The sequence below is a fragment of the Suricata suricatta genome, chromosome 10, assembly GCF_006229205.1.
Source record: "Suricata suricatta isolate VVHF042 chromosome 10, meerkat_22Aug2017_6uvM2_HiC, whole genome shotgun sequence".
NCBI lineage: Eukaryota > Metazoa > Chordata > Mammalia > Carnivora > Herpestidae > Suricata > Suricata suricatta.
Genome location: NC_043709.1, coordinates 3,425,517 through 3,442,078, shown reverse-complemented (window position 1 = coordinate 3,442,078; position 16,562 = coordinate 3,425,517). Strand labels below are relative to the sequence as shown.

The following is a 16,562-nucleotide window of genomic DNA, read 5'->3' as shown; positions in this document are numbered from 1 at the left end:
GCCATGGCAGAGGCCCCCTGGGCAGGCGGGTCTGAGGGCCAGCAACCTCGGGACGGAGCCTAGGGCTCCCGGAGACCACGGGACCAGCCCTGCCAGCCTCGCCCCGACGTGCCAGCGTCCGCCCCACCCTGCACCTGCCCGACAGCAGGACAGAAAGATGGCCAGCCTACTGCATTTCTCCAGAAGGACCTCCTGGACCCCTGAGGATGGACTCAGGGCCTCGTGCAGCCCCCAGCCCGGGAGCGACCCTGGCCCTGGCCCTTAGTACCCAGTTCACTGGGCAGTCTTGGTATACAGTGGGCGCTTAATAAATTCACTCACAGGACAAAGGCTCTACCTGAGCTTCTGATCTTGTAACCTGAGCCCAGCCAGGGTCTCAGGCCCAGCCCCCCACCCCCCCATCCCCCACCACCCCCCTCCCCTGCCTAGCCGGAGCAGTCTGCTTGCTCCTACATTCGCTCTGCTACGTGCAACACACCCAGGTGTTTTGTCCTCAGGTGCTGTTTTCTGGTGTTTGCGGCATTTTCTCATCATGGAACCAATGTCTGGTACGTATCCACTCACGGGGGTGACAGGACATTGTGGGATTTCTGCTGCGCCCAGGCGCTGTCGCTGGGCTGCGGTGATGAAGGACCAGCAGGAGTCCCATCCGAGGACCTGTTGGTGGCCCAACCAACCAGAAGCCTGAGGGACGAGCTGGGTGAAAGGTCTGGGGACTGGGCCGCTTCTAAGTTTGGAGCCTAAAAGTGTCTCTGGGGGGGGCACCTGTGTGGCTCAGTCAGTTGAGCGTCCGACTTCAGCTCAGGTCATGGTCTCGAGGTTTGTGGGTTCGAGCCCCGCGTCGGGCTCTGTGCTGACAGCTAGCTCGGAGCCTGGAGCCTGCTTCGGATTCTGTGTCTCCCGCTCTCTCTGCCCCTCCCCCGCTCACACTCTCCCTGTCCCTCAATAACAATAAATAAGCGTTAATAAACAAATAAAAGGGTCTCCGGGTTGGCGAGCACCAAGCTGAGGCCTCAGGCGCAGAAAGGTGGCCACGCAGAGGTCTTCGGAAAGAGCACCCCAGTCAGAGGACACCTCACGGACCCCACAGGCAGGGCCACGGACAGGAGGAATTCCAGGGATCCTGGACAGACTCTCGCCAGTTGGAGGTGAACCAGACAGTCCTGGGCAGGAGGGGATGGGTGGGGACAGAGCAGCCACAAGAAGGCTAAGAGCCACGGCTTACCCAACGTTTATTGGGGCAACGCCTCAAAGGAGGGGGCTCAGAGCCCTGGGCCCTGGGGACCCCTGCCAGCCTCAGGCAGCTGCTTCTTCGCTGGCTCAGGAGGGTGAGCAGAGCCAGCCCAGGCCTGCTCCTCCCCGGAGGGGGGGCTGGGGGGGGGCGCATCTGCCCAGGGGTCCAGGTTGCAGCCCAGGGCTTGCGCTTCTCCCAACCCCAAGGTCTGGATGCAGCAGCTTCTGGTCTGTCCTTGGCCTTGGTGGGCCCCTCCCCACTGCCTCTGGAAGGCTCTGTCTTCACAGAGACATCATGGAGTCCATCAGCCTCGGGGACATCCAAGTCCTAACCCCAGAGGCTGTCAGTGTTTCCCCGCAGGGTACATGTGATTAAGGGAGGGCCGTGAGACAGGGGATTACCCTGGATGACCGGAGGACCCCACATGGGATCGCAGGGAACCTCCCGAAGGGGGAGCTGTGACGCGCCCAGAGGAGCCGGCCACGTGAGGAGAAGCACAGACAGGTGAGCCGGTGCCGGCCCTGAAGACTGGAGGGGGACACAGCACCAGCCAAGGTTGCGGGCCGCCACCGGGAGCTGGAGCGAGCCTCGTGGGGACGCAGCCCCGCCGACACCTCGGCTTCGAACTCCGCTCTCAGCACCTCGAGAAAGTGCCTCACTGCTCAGAGCTGCCCGGGTCCTTGTCGGTGGCCAGGGCGGCCTTGGTGAGAGAGCCGTGCCCCCTCCCTCCCCGGGCGCTGACGCAGAGCAATCGGAACGAGCGCTCCAAAACGGGGGGGGGGTCGTCTGCCCCCCACATTGCCCATGGAGGGCCCGTCCCAGGGCTGCAGGGAATCCTGAGCAGGGGAAGGCTTCCGCAGAGCAGGGCTTCAGGCTGGCGGGACACCGGGCTGAGCAGGGGGGAGGCAGGAAGTTGCCAGGCTAGTTCCCAACAGGACAGCGAGGGTGGGCGGGGCCTGCAGGGTGGGGTCCCTCCTGGTGGGGGGGGGGCGCAGGGCGGGGCATGTGGGGACAGGCCAGGCTTCCTGGCTCACCCAAGCCCTTTTAAGAATAAAAACAAATATTTGTGTTGCATGCTGTGTGTGTTGGGGTTTAGTTTTCTTCTGGAGGCTAAAAATAGGAGCATCTCAGCGTCCCTGTGGGGATTCCTCCCCCCACCCCTGCGCCCCACCCGTGTTGTGCAAGGCCTGGCCTGGCCCTCCGGGGCTCCTGCCAAGTTTTGACTTAACTGCCGGTGACAGGGGTATGAAGGTATCAGAAGATGATTATGGGATGAAGGTGCCCATTACAGCTGCGCAGAAGGCACATCCTTGCCGGCCGGCCACACCCAGTGGGCAGGCGGTGGGGCCCGGGGGTACCCACCCTTCACCCGACAGGAATGACCCCCCCCATTGCAGAGTAAACAGACAGCAATGACACAGCTGATGGGGGTAGCACAGAGCACCTGGTGCAGACCAGGGCGACCCGGAAGAAGTGACATCAGGGCGGCCGGGAGGGAGGCCGGAGGGCCTGGAGGAAAGGAGGGAGGGGTGGGTGAGGAGCCCGCAGGCCTCTGCGGGGTGGAGGGTACGTGGAGAAATGCAACGGGCCCGTTCAAGTGGTCTGAGCGGAGTGAGGGCCCGCCAGACGGCCCCGTCGCATCTCAGGCCCAGGTGCCCTGGCCACACAAGGCACGATTCCGGGGTACGGTCAGGACACGGACCCAGGGGTCCTCAGGGAGGGGGTCTGCCAGGATGTAGACAGGAGTCCAGGGTGAGAAGGCCTGGGGAGCCCCAGAGTGACAGAAGCAGTCAGGGGGCTATGCTGGGTGCCGTCAGCAGGAGCACAGGGCAGGTCACAGAGATCAGTGGCCACGCCAGCCAGGGAGACAGACTACTTCATGGTCATGACAGCCCCTCGAGGGGACAGCAGGGGACCCTGAGGACCTTGAGGCCCGGCCTCAGTCAGGGAGCAGGAAGAGGCCCCTGAGGAGGAAGGGGAGCAGAGAGGGGCCCTCAAAGACCAGGGAGAGGCTGGGACCCGGGGCCTCCGGGCCGTGAGCCAGGAAAGAGTCACCAGGAAATGTGCACACCGTAAAGCGTAGTGAGCATAGGAGGGACGGAGGCGGGGGCAGCTGCTGGCTTCCACTGGTCCTTGGTCACGGTCCCTAGGCAGGTACTCTCTTCCTATATTATAGAGGGGAAACTGAGGCAGGGTGGGGGCCAAGGTCATACAGGCAGGAAGTATTGGACCCAGAGTCCCAGCGTGCTCCCCGGGGCCCCACTGTCCTGGCCGCATCTTTGGTCCAAGGCTGCACCGGTGAAGGGGCAGGTGCCCCTCGGGCCTCTCTCTGAGCAGCAGGCTGGCCTGCGTCCTGGGCTCAGTCCCTCCCCACTGCACTCGAGGGACAGCTGGGCTGCCCGGCCTGGGCTGAGCGTGCCACTGGCCTTCTCTGGGGATTCCTGCCCGAGGTCCAGGCTTCTCTCTGGAAACGCCGCTGCGCTGGCTGCAAAACGCACCCCGAATCCGCTGCTTCTCCCACTCCTCGCCTGGACTATTTCAGCCTCCTCGCCTGTCCCCCTGCCTCCAGGCTACAGGGAGGAGCCCCTCAGACTTTTCCCAGCAGGGGACCCAGTTAGAGGCGAAGGTAGACCACAGCCCTACCTGCCGAAAGGGTGCTGGTCGCTGGGAAGAAAAGCACAAGACCTCACAGGTGCCCGCGAACCCGGCCACCTGCCCACCGCCTCTGTGCTCTCCCCTCTGCTCCAGCCACACCGGCCCCCTGCAGCTACCCCAACCTGCCCGCCTCCGGCCTGCCTGGCCCCCCTGCCTGGAACACCCTTCCCCGCCCCCCCCCATGTGTTGGCTCGCCCAGCTCACCGGGGTCCACTCTGAGCTCCTGCTCCTCTAGATCGCCTGCCCCGGCTTCTCCCTCCCGCCGACTTGGTGGCTCGTGGCGTTTATTACGTCTCATAGATGCTCACTGTCTTGCGCCCCCTCCAGACGGTCGGCTCCCATTCATGGCTTCCCCCGCACCCGACACACGGCGGGCACGCACAGTATTCGTGGAATGAATGAGCAACCTTGAGGCAGAGATTCTCGCCTCCAGAGGGAACTCCGACGTCAGGACCAGAGGAGAGGCCGGGGCGCCGGGGAGGAGCGGGGGGGCTCAGGTCACTATCTCGCGGCATGTGGGTTCGGGCTGACAGCTCAGAGCCTGGAGCCCACCTGAGATTCTGTGTCTCCCTCTGTCTCTGCCCCTCCCCTGCTTGTGTTCTGTTTCTCTCTCTCAAAAATAAATAAACATTAAAAAAATTTTTTTAAAGAGTCGGGGAGAGGGCAGCCTTCCCAGAACCAGAGCCTGCCCGCCCTCCTCCCCGGCCCAGAACTGCGACCCCTCCCCACTCCCTTCAGTAGCTCTGACCGAGAAAGTTCTCCGGATAGGGTACGGCCCGAACCCGCCCCAAAGCCTCCCCAACGCGGCGCTGGCAGACGCTGATGCCTGCAGGCCCTTCGAGATGCCCCTCCCTGGAATGGACACTCTTCAGCTCCTGGACACAGTCTTGGCGGCTCAGAATGTGCCCTCCCTCTCCCAGAATCCCTGTCCTTGAGATTAATGTACTCTCCTCCCTGGGCCGCCCGTGCCCAGGAGAGGACATATCAACAAGACGGCCCCCACTTGGTCAGCAGGCAGCACGAACCTCCCAGGTTGGCTGGCAAGGAGAAGCGCAGGGTCCTGGCGTGGCCTTGTTAGCCCAGAGAGGGCGGGCATGGGGGGCCCGGGGAGCGGCCTGCTCAGTGCTCTCCCAGGCGGGGCCCATCCTGGCTCTGAGGAGGGTCCTGGGATCAGCCAGTCCAAATAGGGCGACTGAGGCCCGGAGGAGGCGCATGAAGGCCCGTCCTCGAACGTGGTCATTGAGCTGGTGGGACCTCGGGAAATGGCGCGAGGCCTGGCAAAGCCCTGGTAACCGGCAGCCCTGGCCCCCAAGCCCAGCAGAGGGACCGGGACGGAGGGCCCTCGCTGCCAGCCTCTCTCCCCATGCCCTCCACAGCCGAGGACTCTTATCTGAGACACTTTTCCGCTGGGAAACAGGGGTTCCAAGCAGCAGCTTGAGGGTCAGGGAAGCCGGCTGGCACGCAGGCCCTTCGCCCAGAAGGCCTCAGACTGTGCTGGCCACAAGGGGAAAAGAGGCCGGAGGGCCCCTGTCAAACGCTGGAAACCATGAGGCTCCAGTGCCTTCCAGAGCCTTCTGGAACCTCTTCGGGCACGGGGTAGCCCTTCAAGCTCTGTTCTCCTCACAGCCCAGCCCCCCAGGCCCCCACTCCACTGTCCGCACAGTCACCCCAGGACCTACCAGAGTCTCTCTGGCCTCCTCCGTTCCCGTGCCCCAAGCATTTCTTTTTCCTTCGGTGTCCCTCCCACCTCCTTTCTTCCATCCCGCTTTTTCCTGGGCCTCAGTCTGGATGCCAACTCCTCCAAGAAGCCTTCACTGATTACCCCAAGGTCCACCCAAGGCCGGGTTCCACGCTCCACCACCCTCCAGACCCTACTTCCCTTCACGGAAGCCTTGGGGGTCCGACAAGGCCCGTCCGTTCACCGTTCTGCCCCCGCTCCTGGATGATGATGAAGAGAAGACCTCATCTCGGGTTCGGCTCCTGAGGCCCACCACGCCTGGCTGAGCTCTGGGCACTGAGCTCAGCCACAAGTGAATGGATGCTGCATCCTGTCCCACTTGGTAGAAAAGCCAGGAGGCTCGGGAGCCAGAAGTGAGTGTTTGAGTCAGAAACCAGGGAAGGGGCCCTGGGCAACCCCTCCCCCCCAGCCCACATATGCCACACAGGCCAAGGCAGCAGGACACCCCCCACCGCTCGCCCCGCGGCCCCGCACCCGTGGCTCAGGCAGGGCACTTCCTTCCAGAGCTGCAGACACCTGCAGAGGCCCCTCCCCGCCAGGGTTCTGCCCAGAGCTGCCAGCCAGGACCCCCCTGTTGGGTCAGTCCCAGAAGGTCCCGGAGTCCCGAAGGCCACCCTCGGGCCTCAAGGTGGGTGGGCTGGCCACCCACGGGAGACCAGTGAGGCCCAGGAAGACCACCTGTGTCCGGCATCTGGAGGGTGTCTCAGTCCTGCCCTGCCGGCCACTGGCCTCTGCCTGCAGGTGGAGTAAGAGGATCCCTGGTCCCGGACCTGCGCCGCCGGCTTCTGGGCCCTTCCTCGCAAGGCCGGGAGGGCTTTCCTTTCTACAAAGTCCCAGATGGCCGTGGAATTCCAGCTGTGCCCAGAGAGGCGCGAGACCCAAGTCACAAGGGGAGGGGCCAGGCAGGGCAGCTGGCCTGGGTGCTGTTCTTCCCCGGGGCCTGGGCACTGTTCCCCCTCAGAGCCCAGGGTATTTGCCAACCACCGGCCCAACCCCTGGGCCTCTGCTGGGCACCGCCATGAATGCCAAGCCTACAACCCCCCTGGGCCTTCCTGGACTCACAGGTCCTGGGATGCTGAGGCCCTGCAAGACCAAGGACACGGCGGGCAGGCAGGCGGCATGCCAGGGAAGGAAGGTGGGCGCAAGCTCAGACCCAGAGGAGGGAAAGGGGTCAGGACAGCAGTGGGCAAGCCCCAGGCTGACATGGGCTCAGCTCCCTGGCCGGGTGGCCCTGCTCCTGGCCGGCCGCCCGCCGGGACCCTCCCCGGCTCCTCCGCTCAGGGCAGCTCACACTTTCCCTGTTGGCCAGAGCGCAAAGAGCAAAGGCCCCCACTCGCCTCTCCTCCCCAGCCCGCCTGCCTCCCAGCTCTGGGCGTTGTGAAGTCCACCCAGATGTCTAGCCCAGATCCTGCCTGCTGTCTTCTAACCCGGTCTTTCCTGTTCTGTCCTCAGAGAAGACGGGGCACTGCTCTCACCTCCTCCCCAGGACTAGCTTCAGCCATTCCCTTCCCACACCTCTCTGCACAGCCTTGGGCAGCGTCCCAGGACCTCAGTTTCCCCTCATGGGAGGAGGTAGATGAGCTGGGTAGAAGGAAGACCCCGGAGGACATGAACTCAAATCCTGATTCTGTCTCTGCTGGACAGAATGCTTGCTTCTCTGTGCCTGGGTTTCCCCATGTGTAAAATGGAGCCAGTGCTGACCGATGTAGGGAAGGGGGTGAAGGCTGTGGTCACCTGTGAACCAGACCCCATGTCCTGTGCGGTGGGGGTTCAGTGTTCCAGAGTCTCTCACTTTCCAGGATGGAGGGTGAAGGAGAGGGCAGGAGCCCCAGCAAGCTTGCTGGGAAGGTGGGCACTATGGGAAGGAGTGTGGGCCGGGGACGTGGTAGAGGAAAGGCCATCCAGAGACTGGGGCAGGGGCAGGCGTGGTGGGGAGCTCTGGAGACCAGTGCTTGCCGGCAGGGCAGGGGGTGGAGATGGGCTGTAGGAGATGACTTGGAGGGTCAGGAATGGCTCCGAAGGCCACACCAAGGAGTGAACCTCTGTCCACCAGGGCCACAGCCCCCCTTGAGCTCTGGCCTCCAGGTAGCAGCTGGGTGGGCAGCCTGGGCAGCCCTGGGAGGTGGGCAGTGGGGGAGACCCTGGTGTTGAAGCTCTCGAGTAAAGCGTGGGCAGGGGCACCCTCCACACAGAGAAGGAGGGAGCTGGACTTGGCCGGCACAGCTTGCTCCCCCATACCCATTCTAGAGAGGACCAAGGCTCAGAGCTGGGGAAGCGCCTGCCCAAAGCCCCTTCCTGTCTCCTAGGCTGTCTCGGCATTCGAGAATAGGCTGCCGCTCAGGGCAGCAGAGCCAAGTGAGGAGCCAGAGACCCTGGAGGTCAAGGCCAGGCACGAGCCAACGCGGTTCCCAGGGCCCAGCCCAGCGCCCAGCTCCAGCACCGTCAGATCCAGCGAATGAGGAAGAAATAAATGAATGAATGGGTGGTAGTGCACCCACACCCCGCGGCAGGACCCGTGTGACTCACTGCTGTTGGGTGACTGCCGTCAGAGACAGAGCATCCCTGGTCAGCTAAGAGCAGCACGGCCAGAGCCCAGAGGGCAGGGGCATCACCCCATGGGGTGAGCCACCGTTGTGGAGGGTGGAGCCTCCTGAAATTCTAGCCACAGAGGCGGAGCCTTAGGCTGGAGGTGGGGGGGCGGTCAGGTGGGCCCCCAGGCAGGCCGGCGGTGTGGGCTCAACGCCTTGGGCAGGGCCCCTCAGAGGATGTGCCCGGCGGCCCTGGGAGGCCGGGGCTGGGGTTGAACCGCGGCCAAGAAGTAAGTACCGTCTGGGCACCAGGGCCGGGGCATTCTCGCAGCTTCTTCCTCATTCCTGGCCCTATGGGAGTAGCCGGACCCTGGCGTTCCGAGGCAGCCGCCACCGCGGATTTGCTTACCGTCTCGCAGGGAACCGGGGCCTCCTGCCAAACTAGCCAGTCCAGGCCCGGCCCCCACAGGCCCCACTAACCACCGAGTGCTGGTCTGGGCCCCCTCCTGCCTCCAGATGGGGGAAACTGCGGCCACTTATCGGGTAGGGCCACCCTAGAAGCTCTCCATGCCCGAGTATAGGAAAAAATGGGTTTGGGCTCAGGCTCTAAGTCCACGGTGTTTTGCATCCGTCTCCACACCCTATAGGGACACGTCCTCCTAGGGGAGCCCACCTGGTGGCCTCTCCACTGGGATCTGGGTCTCGGGCCAGGCTCTGTGGGTGCCCCGGCTGGCACAGCGTGGACAGGGGCTTGTTTGATCAGCGGTTCCGCCCGATGCCAGGCTCCTGGGACAGCGGGCAGTGGCCAAACCGGCCCCACTGCATGCCTTCCAGCCCTCGGCAGGAATGCCATTCATCCCTGCTGTGCTCACGGGGTTACCGCAATGTAGAGGCTCGGCGGCACTCGGGCCTCCAGAGAAGCAGCAGAGCCTGATGGCCAGCAGGGGGGCTGCTGGGGGCCTCGGGCCACCTTCCCGTGACCAGAGAGGCGAGGGGCACACCGTGGGGGGCACCTGGGCCAAACCCCGCCAGACACAACTGACAGATCCATAGGGGTGGCGAGGCCCGCCGGGGACAGAAGGACACACAGGGGGAGACAGAAGGGCAAGGGCCTCCTGGTACTGGTCCTCCACCACCAAGCTCCCTTCAGCCCGTTCTCCTGAGAACAGCCTCCGCCCACACCCATGGCCTGCTGTCCCCACACGCTGGGCCACGCTGTCCAGAGAGGCCTTGGGTCTGTGTCTGGCCACAACCAGTGGCCCTTGCTGGGTGTGGTGGCCCCAAAGGTGCCTGGAGGCTGGCGTGACTCAAGGCCTCGCTTGGGACCTGGGCAAAGGTGTGAAGATGGAGACATGAGGGCATGGTGCCAGCCCACCCTGCAAAAAGGGCTAAGGAATCAGAAGGGTGGGGCACCTGAGGGCCAACGGGGCTTAAGCCTCAGGGCCTGGCCCCCAGTGGATGGCACATGCGTCCCCACCCCCCAGAGGCAAGAGCTACGGGGGCGTGACGCGGGCTCCACACACACTCAGATCTGATTCCGGCTTTATTGGAGCTGGGCGCTCCCCTCCGGGGAAGGGGGGGACACAGCCCGTCAGAAGCCCAGCGGCTCTCCTGAAGTGGGGGCACTACAGCGACACGCAGTGCCCAGACCGCCACCGCCCCAGGAAGGCCACACTGATCCCCATTCGCCCAAGGGAAGGGCTGCTGCTGGCAGACAGTCGAGGAGGGCAGGGTCTCGGCGGGGGTGCCTAGACAGTGCGCGTGACTCGATGGCATCGGGAGGCCCCAAGAGTCTGTTTCAAGCAGGAGGAGGAGCCTGGCTCAGGGAACCACATGAGGCTGTCCCTTCCCTCCAGTACCCAGTGTAGGTCACAATAATTTAAAAGACATGATAGACATTTTAACGCTATATAACAATATAAGTTAACCAGAAAGAAGGTTCCATGGCAGAGGGAGGGTGCGGGGCCCACGGACTCAGCAGTGTCCTGGGACCCGGGGAGGTGGGGGGGGTGCACAGGTGGGGGGGCATTCCTGGCAGCCTAGAAGTGCCTGGAACAGCAGCTGACGGAGTGTCCTGGCATCATCAGGGGCACATGGCGTAGGTGCCAGCGCCAGGGCCCAGACAGTGTCACTCAGCCCCCACTAATGTCTAGCCCCCTTGTCTGGCCAGCTGCCTGAGGACACATTTCCACAGGTTTCTACAAGTAAACACCCTACACTTGGGTTGGGGGGGCACGGAGCAGTGGTGGGCACACCGGGTCCCAGCTGTACACCACCTTGCCGGCCGCCACCGCCGCTGTGCCTCGGACTCCCCCAGGGAGGGTGGCAATGTTCGCAGAGGATGCGTCAGCCCCAAGTCCCAGGCTTTGGGCCCCTCCCCACCCTGCTCCTGATTTAGAACTGAGCGGGTCCCTTCCCGTTCTCCTCTCCCAGGTTTCAGGGCGCGTTGAACTTTAAGAGAGGGGTGTGCATGCAGGGACCCTGGGGGAGGTGTCTGGAGGGCAGACACCTGCGGGGGCAGCAGGCGGAGCCCTGGCTGAGTGACATCGTGGATGCAAGTTTTCTCAGCACTGGGATTAGGGCCAGAGGAGTAGGACCGGGCACGGGGCCACTAGAGAAATCCCAGCAGGCACCTCTGAGGGGGCAGGCCCCAGCGCGGCTGGCAGCAGGGGACGCGGGGCACAGCCAGGTTTCTCAAGACATGGGGAAAGCCGCATGCCAACATGGATGTCTCCAGAGCACGTCTTCCAGGGTCAGGAACCCTGGCCTGGGGGGTCAGGATGCCCGAGCCCAGGCAGGAGCCTCGGGACCTCTGGCTAATTCTTGAGGGATTCTGGGCCTCAGTGTCTACATCTGCCAAAGAAGGCAAAGGTCCCTGAAACCCCCCCTCCCACCCACCAGCCCACAGCCCGCACAGTGCTGTCCTGGATGTCACCTGGCTCCAGGGTGGGGGTGGGCTCTGAAAACTGGGCGCCAGGCTGGAGGGGGACTGGGAGGGTGACAGCATTAGGGAGGGAACACAGCACTCCTGGAACCTGACATAGGTGACATTTTGATTTGATTTTTTTAAAAGAAGGATCCCTGCCCGTGGCTCTCCTCAGGGGCCCCCTCGGGGCAGGGCCAGGAAGGAGCTGTGCAGAGATGCTCCCCAAGGTCTAGAGAGGCCAGGGGAGGGGGCAGAGGGCAACAAGGGAACGGCTAACACGGAGTACAGTTAGGACTGGCTATGCCTTAGTGCTAAGAATCCTTTTCTAAGAAAACATAAATAAAATATGTCAGCATCTGGCCAGACCCCCCAGGGGGGTGGGAGCCCAGTGGCTGATGCGGCCAGGGAAGAAGTCCCGCGTGGGGTCAGCCTGCATGGTACATCCACGTCCGTGCCTCCAGGTGGGGGAGGGGGCACTCAGAGTCTAGTCCTCACTTTGCTTTCCAGGACGTGAGTGTCCTTGGGGTTCACTTTCCCGGAGAAAAGAACAGGAATTCGCTGGGCCCCGTCAGGGACACTGGTGCCACTGGCCTTGCCCTCTCAGCAGTGCTCTGCCACGGGAAGTGACGAGAATGGCGGGAAGGAGCTCCTGAGGGCAGCGAGGGGGCGCCGGTGGGAGCAGCCCTCCGGCGCCCTGAGCTCCCCCGCCCCCAGCAGCCAGCAGGGCAGGCGGGCCAGGCGCGCGGCGCGCTCACTTGCAGGTGAAGACCTCGGTGCGCTCGCTGCAGGTGTTGCACTTGACGAAGCAGCACCAGTGGAACTTGCAGTTGCACTGCCACACCTTGGTGTACTGGTGGGTGTTGTAGCCGCGGCCGCAGCACATGGTGTCGCAGCCGTCCGCGCCCGGCGACGTGCGGTTGCACAGGCGGCCCTGAGTGCCCACGCTGCCCGTGGCCGCGTCCTCCTCGCAGTAGTTGGGCGACTTCTCGATGTACACCAGGTCCGTCTCCATGGGCTTCTGGTAGCTGCGCAGCTGCTTGATACGCAGGAAGGTGGGCTGCCGCAGGCGGCTGGCCCGCACCACCTCCACCTGCACCGCGGCGTTGTACTTCTCCTTGAGCAGGTGGCCCACCTCGCGGAACTTGGGCAGCGTGGTCCAGCACGTCTTGGTGGTGCACGAGCCCGACACGCCGTGGCACTTGCACTCCAGCTTCATGCGCTCCTCCAGGACCTGCGGGCGACAGAGCGGGGGCTCAGTGTGGGCGTGGCCGGGCCTGGGCGCCCTGCCCCATCCTTTCGGCACCGGGCGGGCGAGTGGGTGGGGCTGGTTGGGCGGGGCCAGGGCTAGGCGCCCCGCCCCCACCCCTCCAGGACCTGAGGGCTGTTGGGCAGGAGCCCAGTGTGCTCATCAGCAGGGCCAGAGCACCCCCTGCTCCCATTTGCCCCCTCCTCCAGCCTGGCCTGGAGCAGGCTCCTGACTTTCTGCTGCATGACCACGCCTAAGTGCCTCCCCTTCCCCAGCCTCCGTCTCCTCATCCATTTAATGGGACTGCTGACTGTAGGTCCCTGCTGCTGAGGACCTTATGAGGGTCTGGTGATAATATCCAGAACTCGGCAGAGCACAGCGTATGTTTATCAAATGTGGTTCACTAAATTCTCACGACCCTTCAGGTGGAGGCACGGAGAAGAAAACTGAGGCTCCGGCCGTGGGGCTTGCTGCATGCAGGTCACAGGGCACAGTGTGGCAAAGCTGCTGCTTGCACCCAGTCAGGTGGGCAGGAGATGCCCGACGGTGATCCAGGCCCAGCAACCGTAGGTGCTTACTAATTGCAGATCCCCACCCCTCAGTCTCTCTACTCCCTGCCCTCATGCCTGGGGTAGGGCCTGGCATGCAGTTGGTGCTTAAGAAATGGCTGGCTGTTCGTGAAAGCCTGGTATCCGCATGGAGCTCTGCGTGTTTGCTGAAGGATGGAGGGGGCGGACGAGCGGGAGGTGAGTGCACGGGTCAGCGGGGCCCAGGCGTGCCGTCTTCTGGGAAGCGGGCCCCCGACCCGTGTTGTTCTTTCTCCCAGCTCCCCGAGGGCCCACAGCAGGCCCAGGGTGTGTTTTCCTTGGGCCTCCCTCCGTGGTCCCGGAAAGCCGATTCCCAGAGCCAGCCCTGACCCCAGGTACTCATTTACCTGGATCGAAAGGACCCTGCCAGCCGGCCTGATTAAAGATGAGGAATCATTAGCTGCCGCCCCACGGTTGCAGAGGGGCCATTTGTCAGCTGTCCGGGCTCTGCTGGCCTCACTTCAGCAGCCCAGCCCTGCAGGAACTTGGCCACCCTCTGCTTCCTGGGCCAGAACCCCGGCCCCAGCCCAGACAAGGAGCCCCACAGCAAATGAATGAATGAATGAATGAATGAATGAATGAATGAGTTCTACAGGGCCAGCCACTATCCCAATCACCTTCCCCACCCTGGCTGGATGGGGCTCTGGTCCTCGGCAAGGACCTCGGAGGCTCACAGCCCAGTGTAGGAGGCAGAAGAGGAAGCCGACACCAAACGGCAAGGTGTGGGCGCTCTGAGAGGCTCCCCCTGCTGTGGTAAGGGGGCTTCCTGGAAGGAGGGGGCGCCTGCGTGCGGTGTGGATGGAGGAGCAGAAGCTCTTTAGGCAGAGAGGACAATGTTTCAGGAGCAGGCGGCATAAGGTCCGCAGAGGAAAAATTCGGCCCACATGAGCATCACGTGGGTGCTGCGTGGGCACTGAGGCTGGGGTCTGAGCACTGGGGGTGGGTGGGATTCCCTGCTCCGGCATCCTGTGGGTGATGTCCTGGGGCTGGAGGCCTGGGAAGCTGGGAAGAGAGGGGGGCAGGAGGAAGGGGAGGCTGATGGTCTTCGAGGGGAGGGCTGAGCCGGGAAGGCCCCGGCACCTGGGGGAGGGATGTGCAGAACTGGAATTGTGGGACCAGGGGCTGTCTGGGTGGAGGCCATGACCAGAAGTCTGTGGGACACCGCCACCAAGGAGAGCATATCTGGACCCCCTGCTTGCCTCCGACCCTTCTCCCACACTCCTGCTCATCCTGGTCAGACCCCGCCCCCCCCTCCTTCACCCTTACCCGTGCTCATCTTTGCATCAGCCTTCCCCTCCCCAGAAAGACCCTTCCCCGCCTCACCTGCCCAGGAAGGCTCTCTTGCCCTGGCCACCCTGCCTGCCACGTATGCCCCTCAGGCTAAGAGTGACCAGATCGATGCCTCTCTCAGAGTCCCCAGCCTGGGGGGGCAGTGCCCCCTTCCCCAGGCTGCTGGCCGAGAGATCCCTCCTGAGGCCGTGGAGGCCTGAGACCTGGTAGGGGTAGGCAGGCCAGGTGGTCGGGTCTCAGTTGCTGCCACTCGCCCCTAACGTCCTCCTGCCCATCTCTCTGTCCTCTCCAAGGCCAGGCAGCCCAGCCTCCACCCCCGCCCTCCTGCCCACCGCCCAGGCACATTGAGACCCTGCACGGTCAGGCCGGTGACAGCAGGCAGGCGAAGCAAGGAGACGCATCCTCGCTTGGCCGGGTCCCCTGGGCCTGAGCCTCTCCTGGGAAGTGATCACAGGATTCAAGAATGTGCCGTTTCCGTCTCCAGTGCCCTCAAGATAAGAGTGACAGCGATGGTGGCGCCAGCCCTGCTGGCCCAGGAGACCACCTGGGAGGGTGCGGAGTGACCTGGCCTCGCCCAGAGGAGTGGGGCCTCGGTTTCCCCTGCCCCGGGTCCTGTGGTGGGGAGGAGTGGGGGCCTCCAGGAAAAGGCCAAGCTGCTGTTCTTTCTGGAACAAAGGTGTGGCCTGTGCTCTGGGAACAGCTGTGGCCTGGTCGGGGCGGGTGGGAGGGAGGTCCCCGGCACCCTAGTGACAGCACTTCGCATACCTCTGGGGCAACAGCCGCGGGACCGGCGGCTCTGAGCCTGGGACCGCCGAGGGAAGTGGCCTGCGGCGCCGTGGCCTGCCTCACACATTTGTTTCTGGGCCCTCAGTGGTGGCCTGAGCCTCTGTGGGCCTGTGACGCCCTGGGGGGCGACGGCCACATCTGCTGCACCCTCTCACCTGGGGTGTGAGATGGGAGTGGGCATCAGTGAAGCTATGTGGTCTGCGCCTGGGGCATGAGGGACACAGGTGGCCGTGGGTGCAGTCCAGCCGGGGGGCCCGGCTTCTCAGCTGGGGACTTTGTGTAAGTCACCCCTTCCTCCCTGGACCTGGGTTTCCATCCAATGGGAAGGATGTGCCCCCTGAGGCAGCACCTGCACGATCCTAGATGAGGTCAGGTAAGGGCTGTGCCCCAGCTAACAGGGGTCCTGCCCCAGCTCCCAGGGCTGTCACTGACTCTGGACCTCCGTCACCCACGAGAGGAGCCCAAAGCTGTCCTGATGACAGCGCCCCGGCCTTCCCAGCGGGACAAGCTCCTGCCTTACCGGGTCACCCAGTGGAAAAACACGGGCTTCTGCTACTTGAGGGTCACCTCCTTCTGTGCCTGCTGCTCCCGTGCGTCCCCCCGAGAGCACACCACAGGGCAGGCGCTCCCTAAAGGCCACGTGGCCCATGACGGGGCTGGACAGGGCGGCCATGGCCTTGGTCTCGGGGAAGCCACGGTAAACAGGTCTCCCACTTAGCCTGTCTGACCCTGGCCCCCTGGGGATGTGGTCAACTAAACAATGTCTCCCCCAAATTTATGTCCACTCAGAACCTCAGTGTGTGGCCTCATCTGGAGATAGGTCCTTGCAGATGTGCTTAAGGCTCGAGATGAGGTCATCCCGGATCAGGTTGGGCCCTAACTCGGAGGACACATGTCCTTGTAAGGGACACAAGGGAAAACACAGACCCAGAGGTGGGCACTGTGTGCAGAGGGGGCAGACAGGATGAGGGGCCACAAGCCAAGGAGTTCCTGGAGCCACGCAGGGCGGGACCTAGTCTGGAGCCACCACAGGGGTTGGGGCCCTGCTGGCCCCTGGATTTAGGACTTCCGGCTCTCAAACTATGAGAATGCTCATCTCTGCTGCTCAGAGCCACCCAGGCTGAGGGACCTCACGTGGTACCAGTCAGCCCGTTTCCCACCCCACCTCTGGGGTGCTGAGCAAGTGGGAGGGGAAGGGGGCGGCCCGGACAAACTCTGATGGGGACCAGGGCGCCCCAGCACTGGGGTGACCTGTGAGGATCCAGACCCAGTTTTTATGGAAACCTCAAAAGCTACAGCTCCGTCCCCTCCCACCCCGATCATCAGTGCTGCTGGGAGGAGGAGGACCCTCACCCCCCAGGGTCGCTGCCGCCACCGAGGGCGGGGCCTTTGCCAAGAGCCCCAGCTCAGGGTGGAGGGCTGTTGGAAGGGCATCTGGGGAGGGACACAAGGAGCATTGCATCCACCTCACGCCCGTCGGGAGCAGCGCCAGCCCGAGTCCGGGCCGCTGAGCCCTCCGGAGCCCTTTCCCGGGGCCGCCCTGCCCTGACGGGCCCTCTCCTATTCCCGGTC

The 16,562-nt window shown here is 63.9% G+C and overlaps 1 protein-coding gene across 2 annotated transcripts in view; it reads right to left on the bottom strand.

The window, feature by feature from the left end:
• Positions 1–9,680: 9,680 nt before the first annotated feature.
• WNT7B (Wnt family member 7B) overlaps positions 9,681–16,562 on the bottom strand; it is a 41,600-nt gene continuing 34,718 nt past the window's right edge. For both annotated transcript variants that reach the window (XM_029955393.1, XM_029955394.1), the window contains one exon: positions 9,681–12,312. In XM_029955393.1, coding sequence (XP_029811253.1) covers positions 11,833–12,312 — 480 coding nt within the window. In that variant the 3' untranslated portion in view covers positions 9,681–11,832. The remainder of the gene's footprint in view (positions 12,313–16,562) is intronic.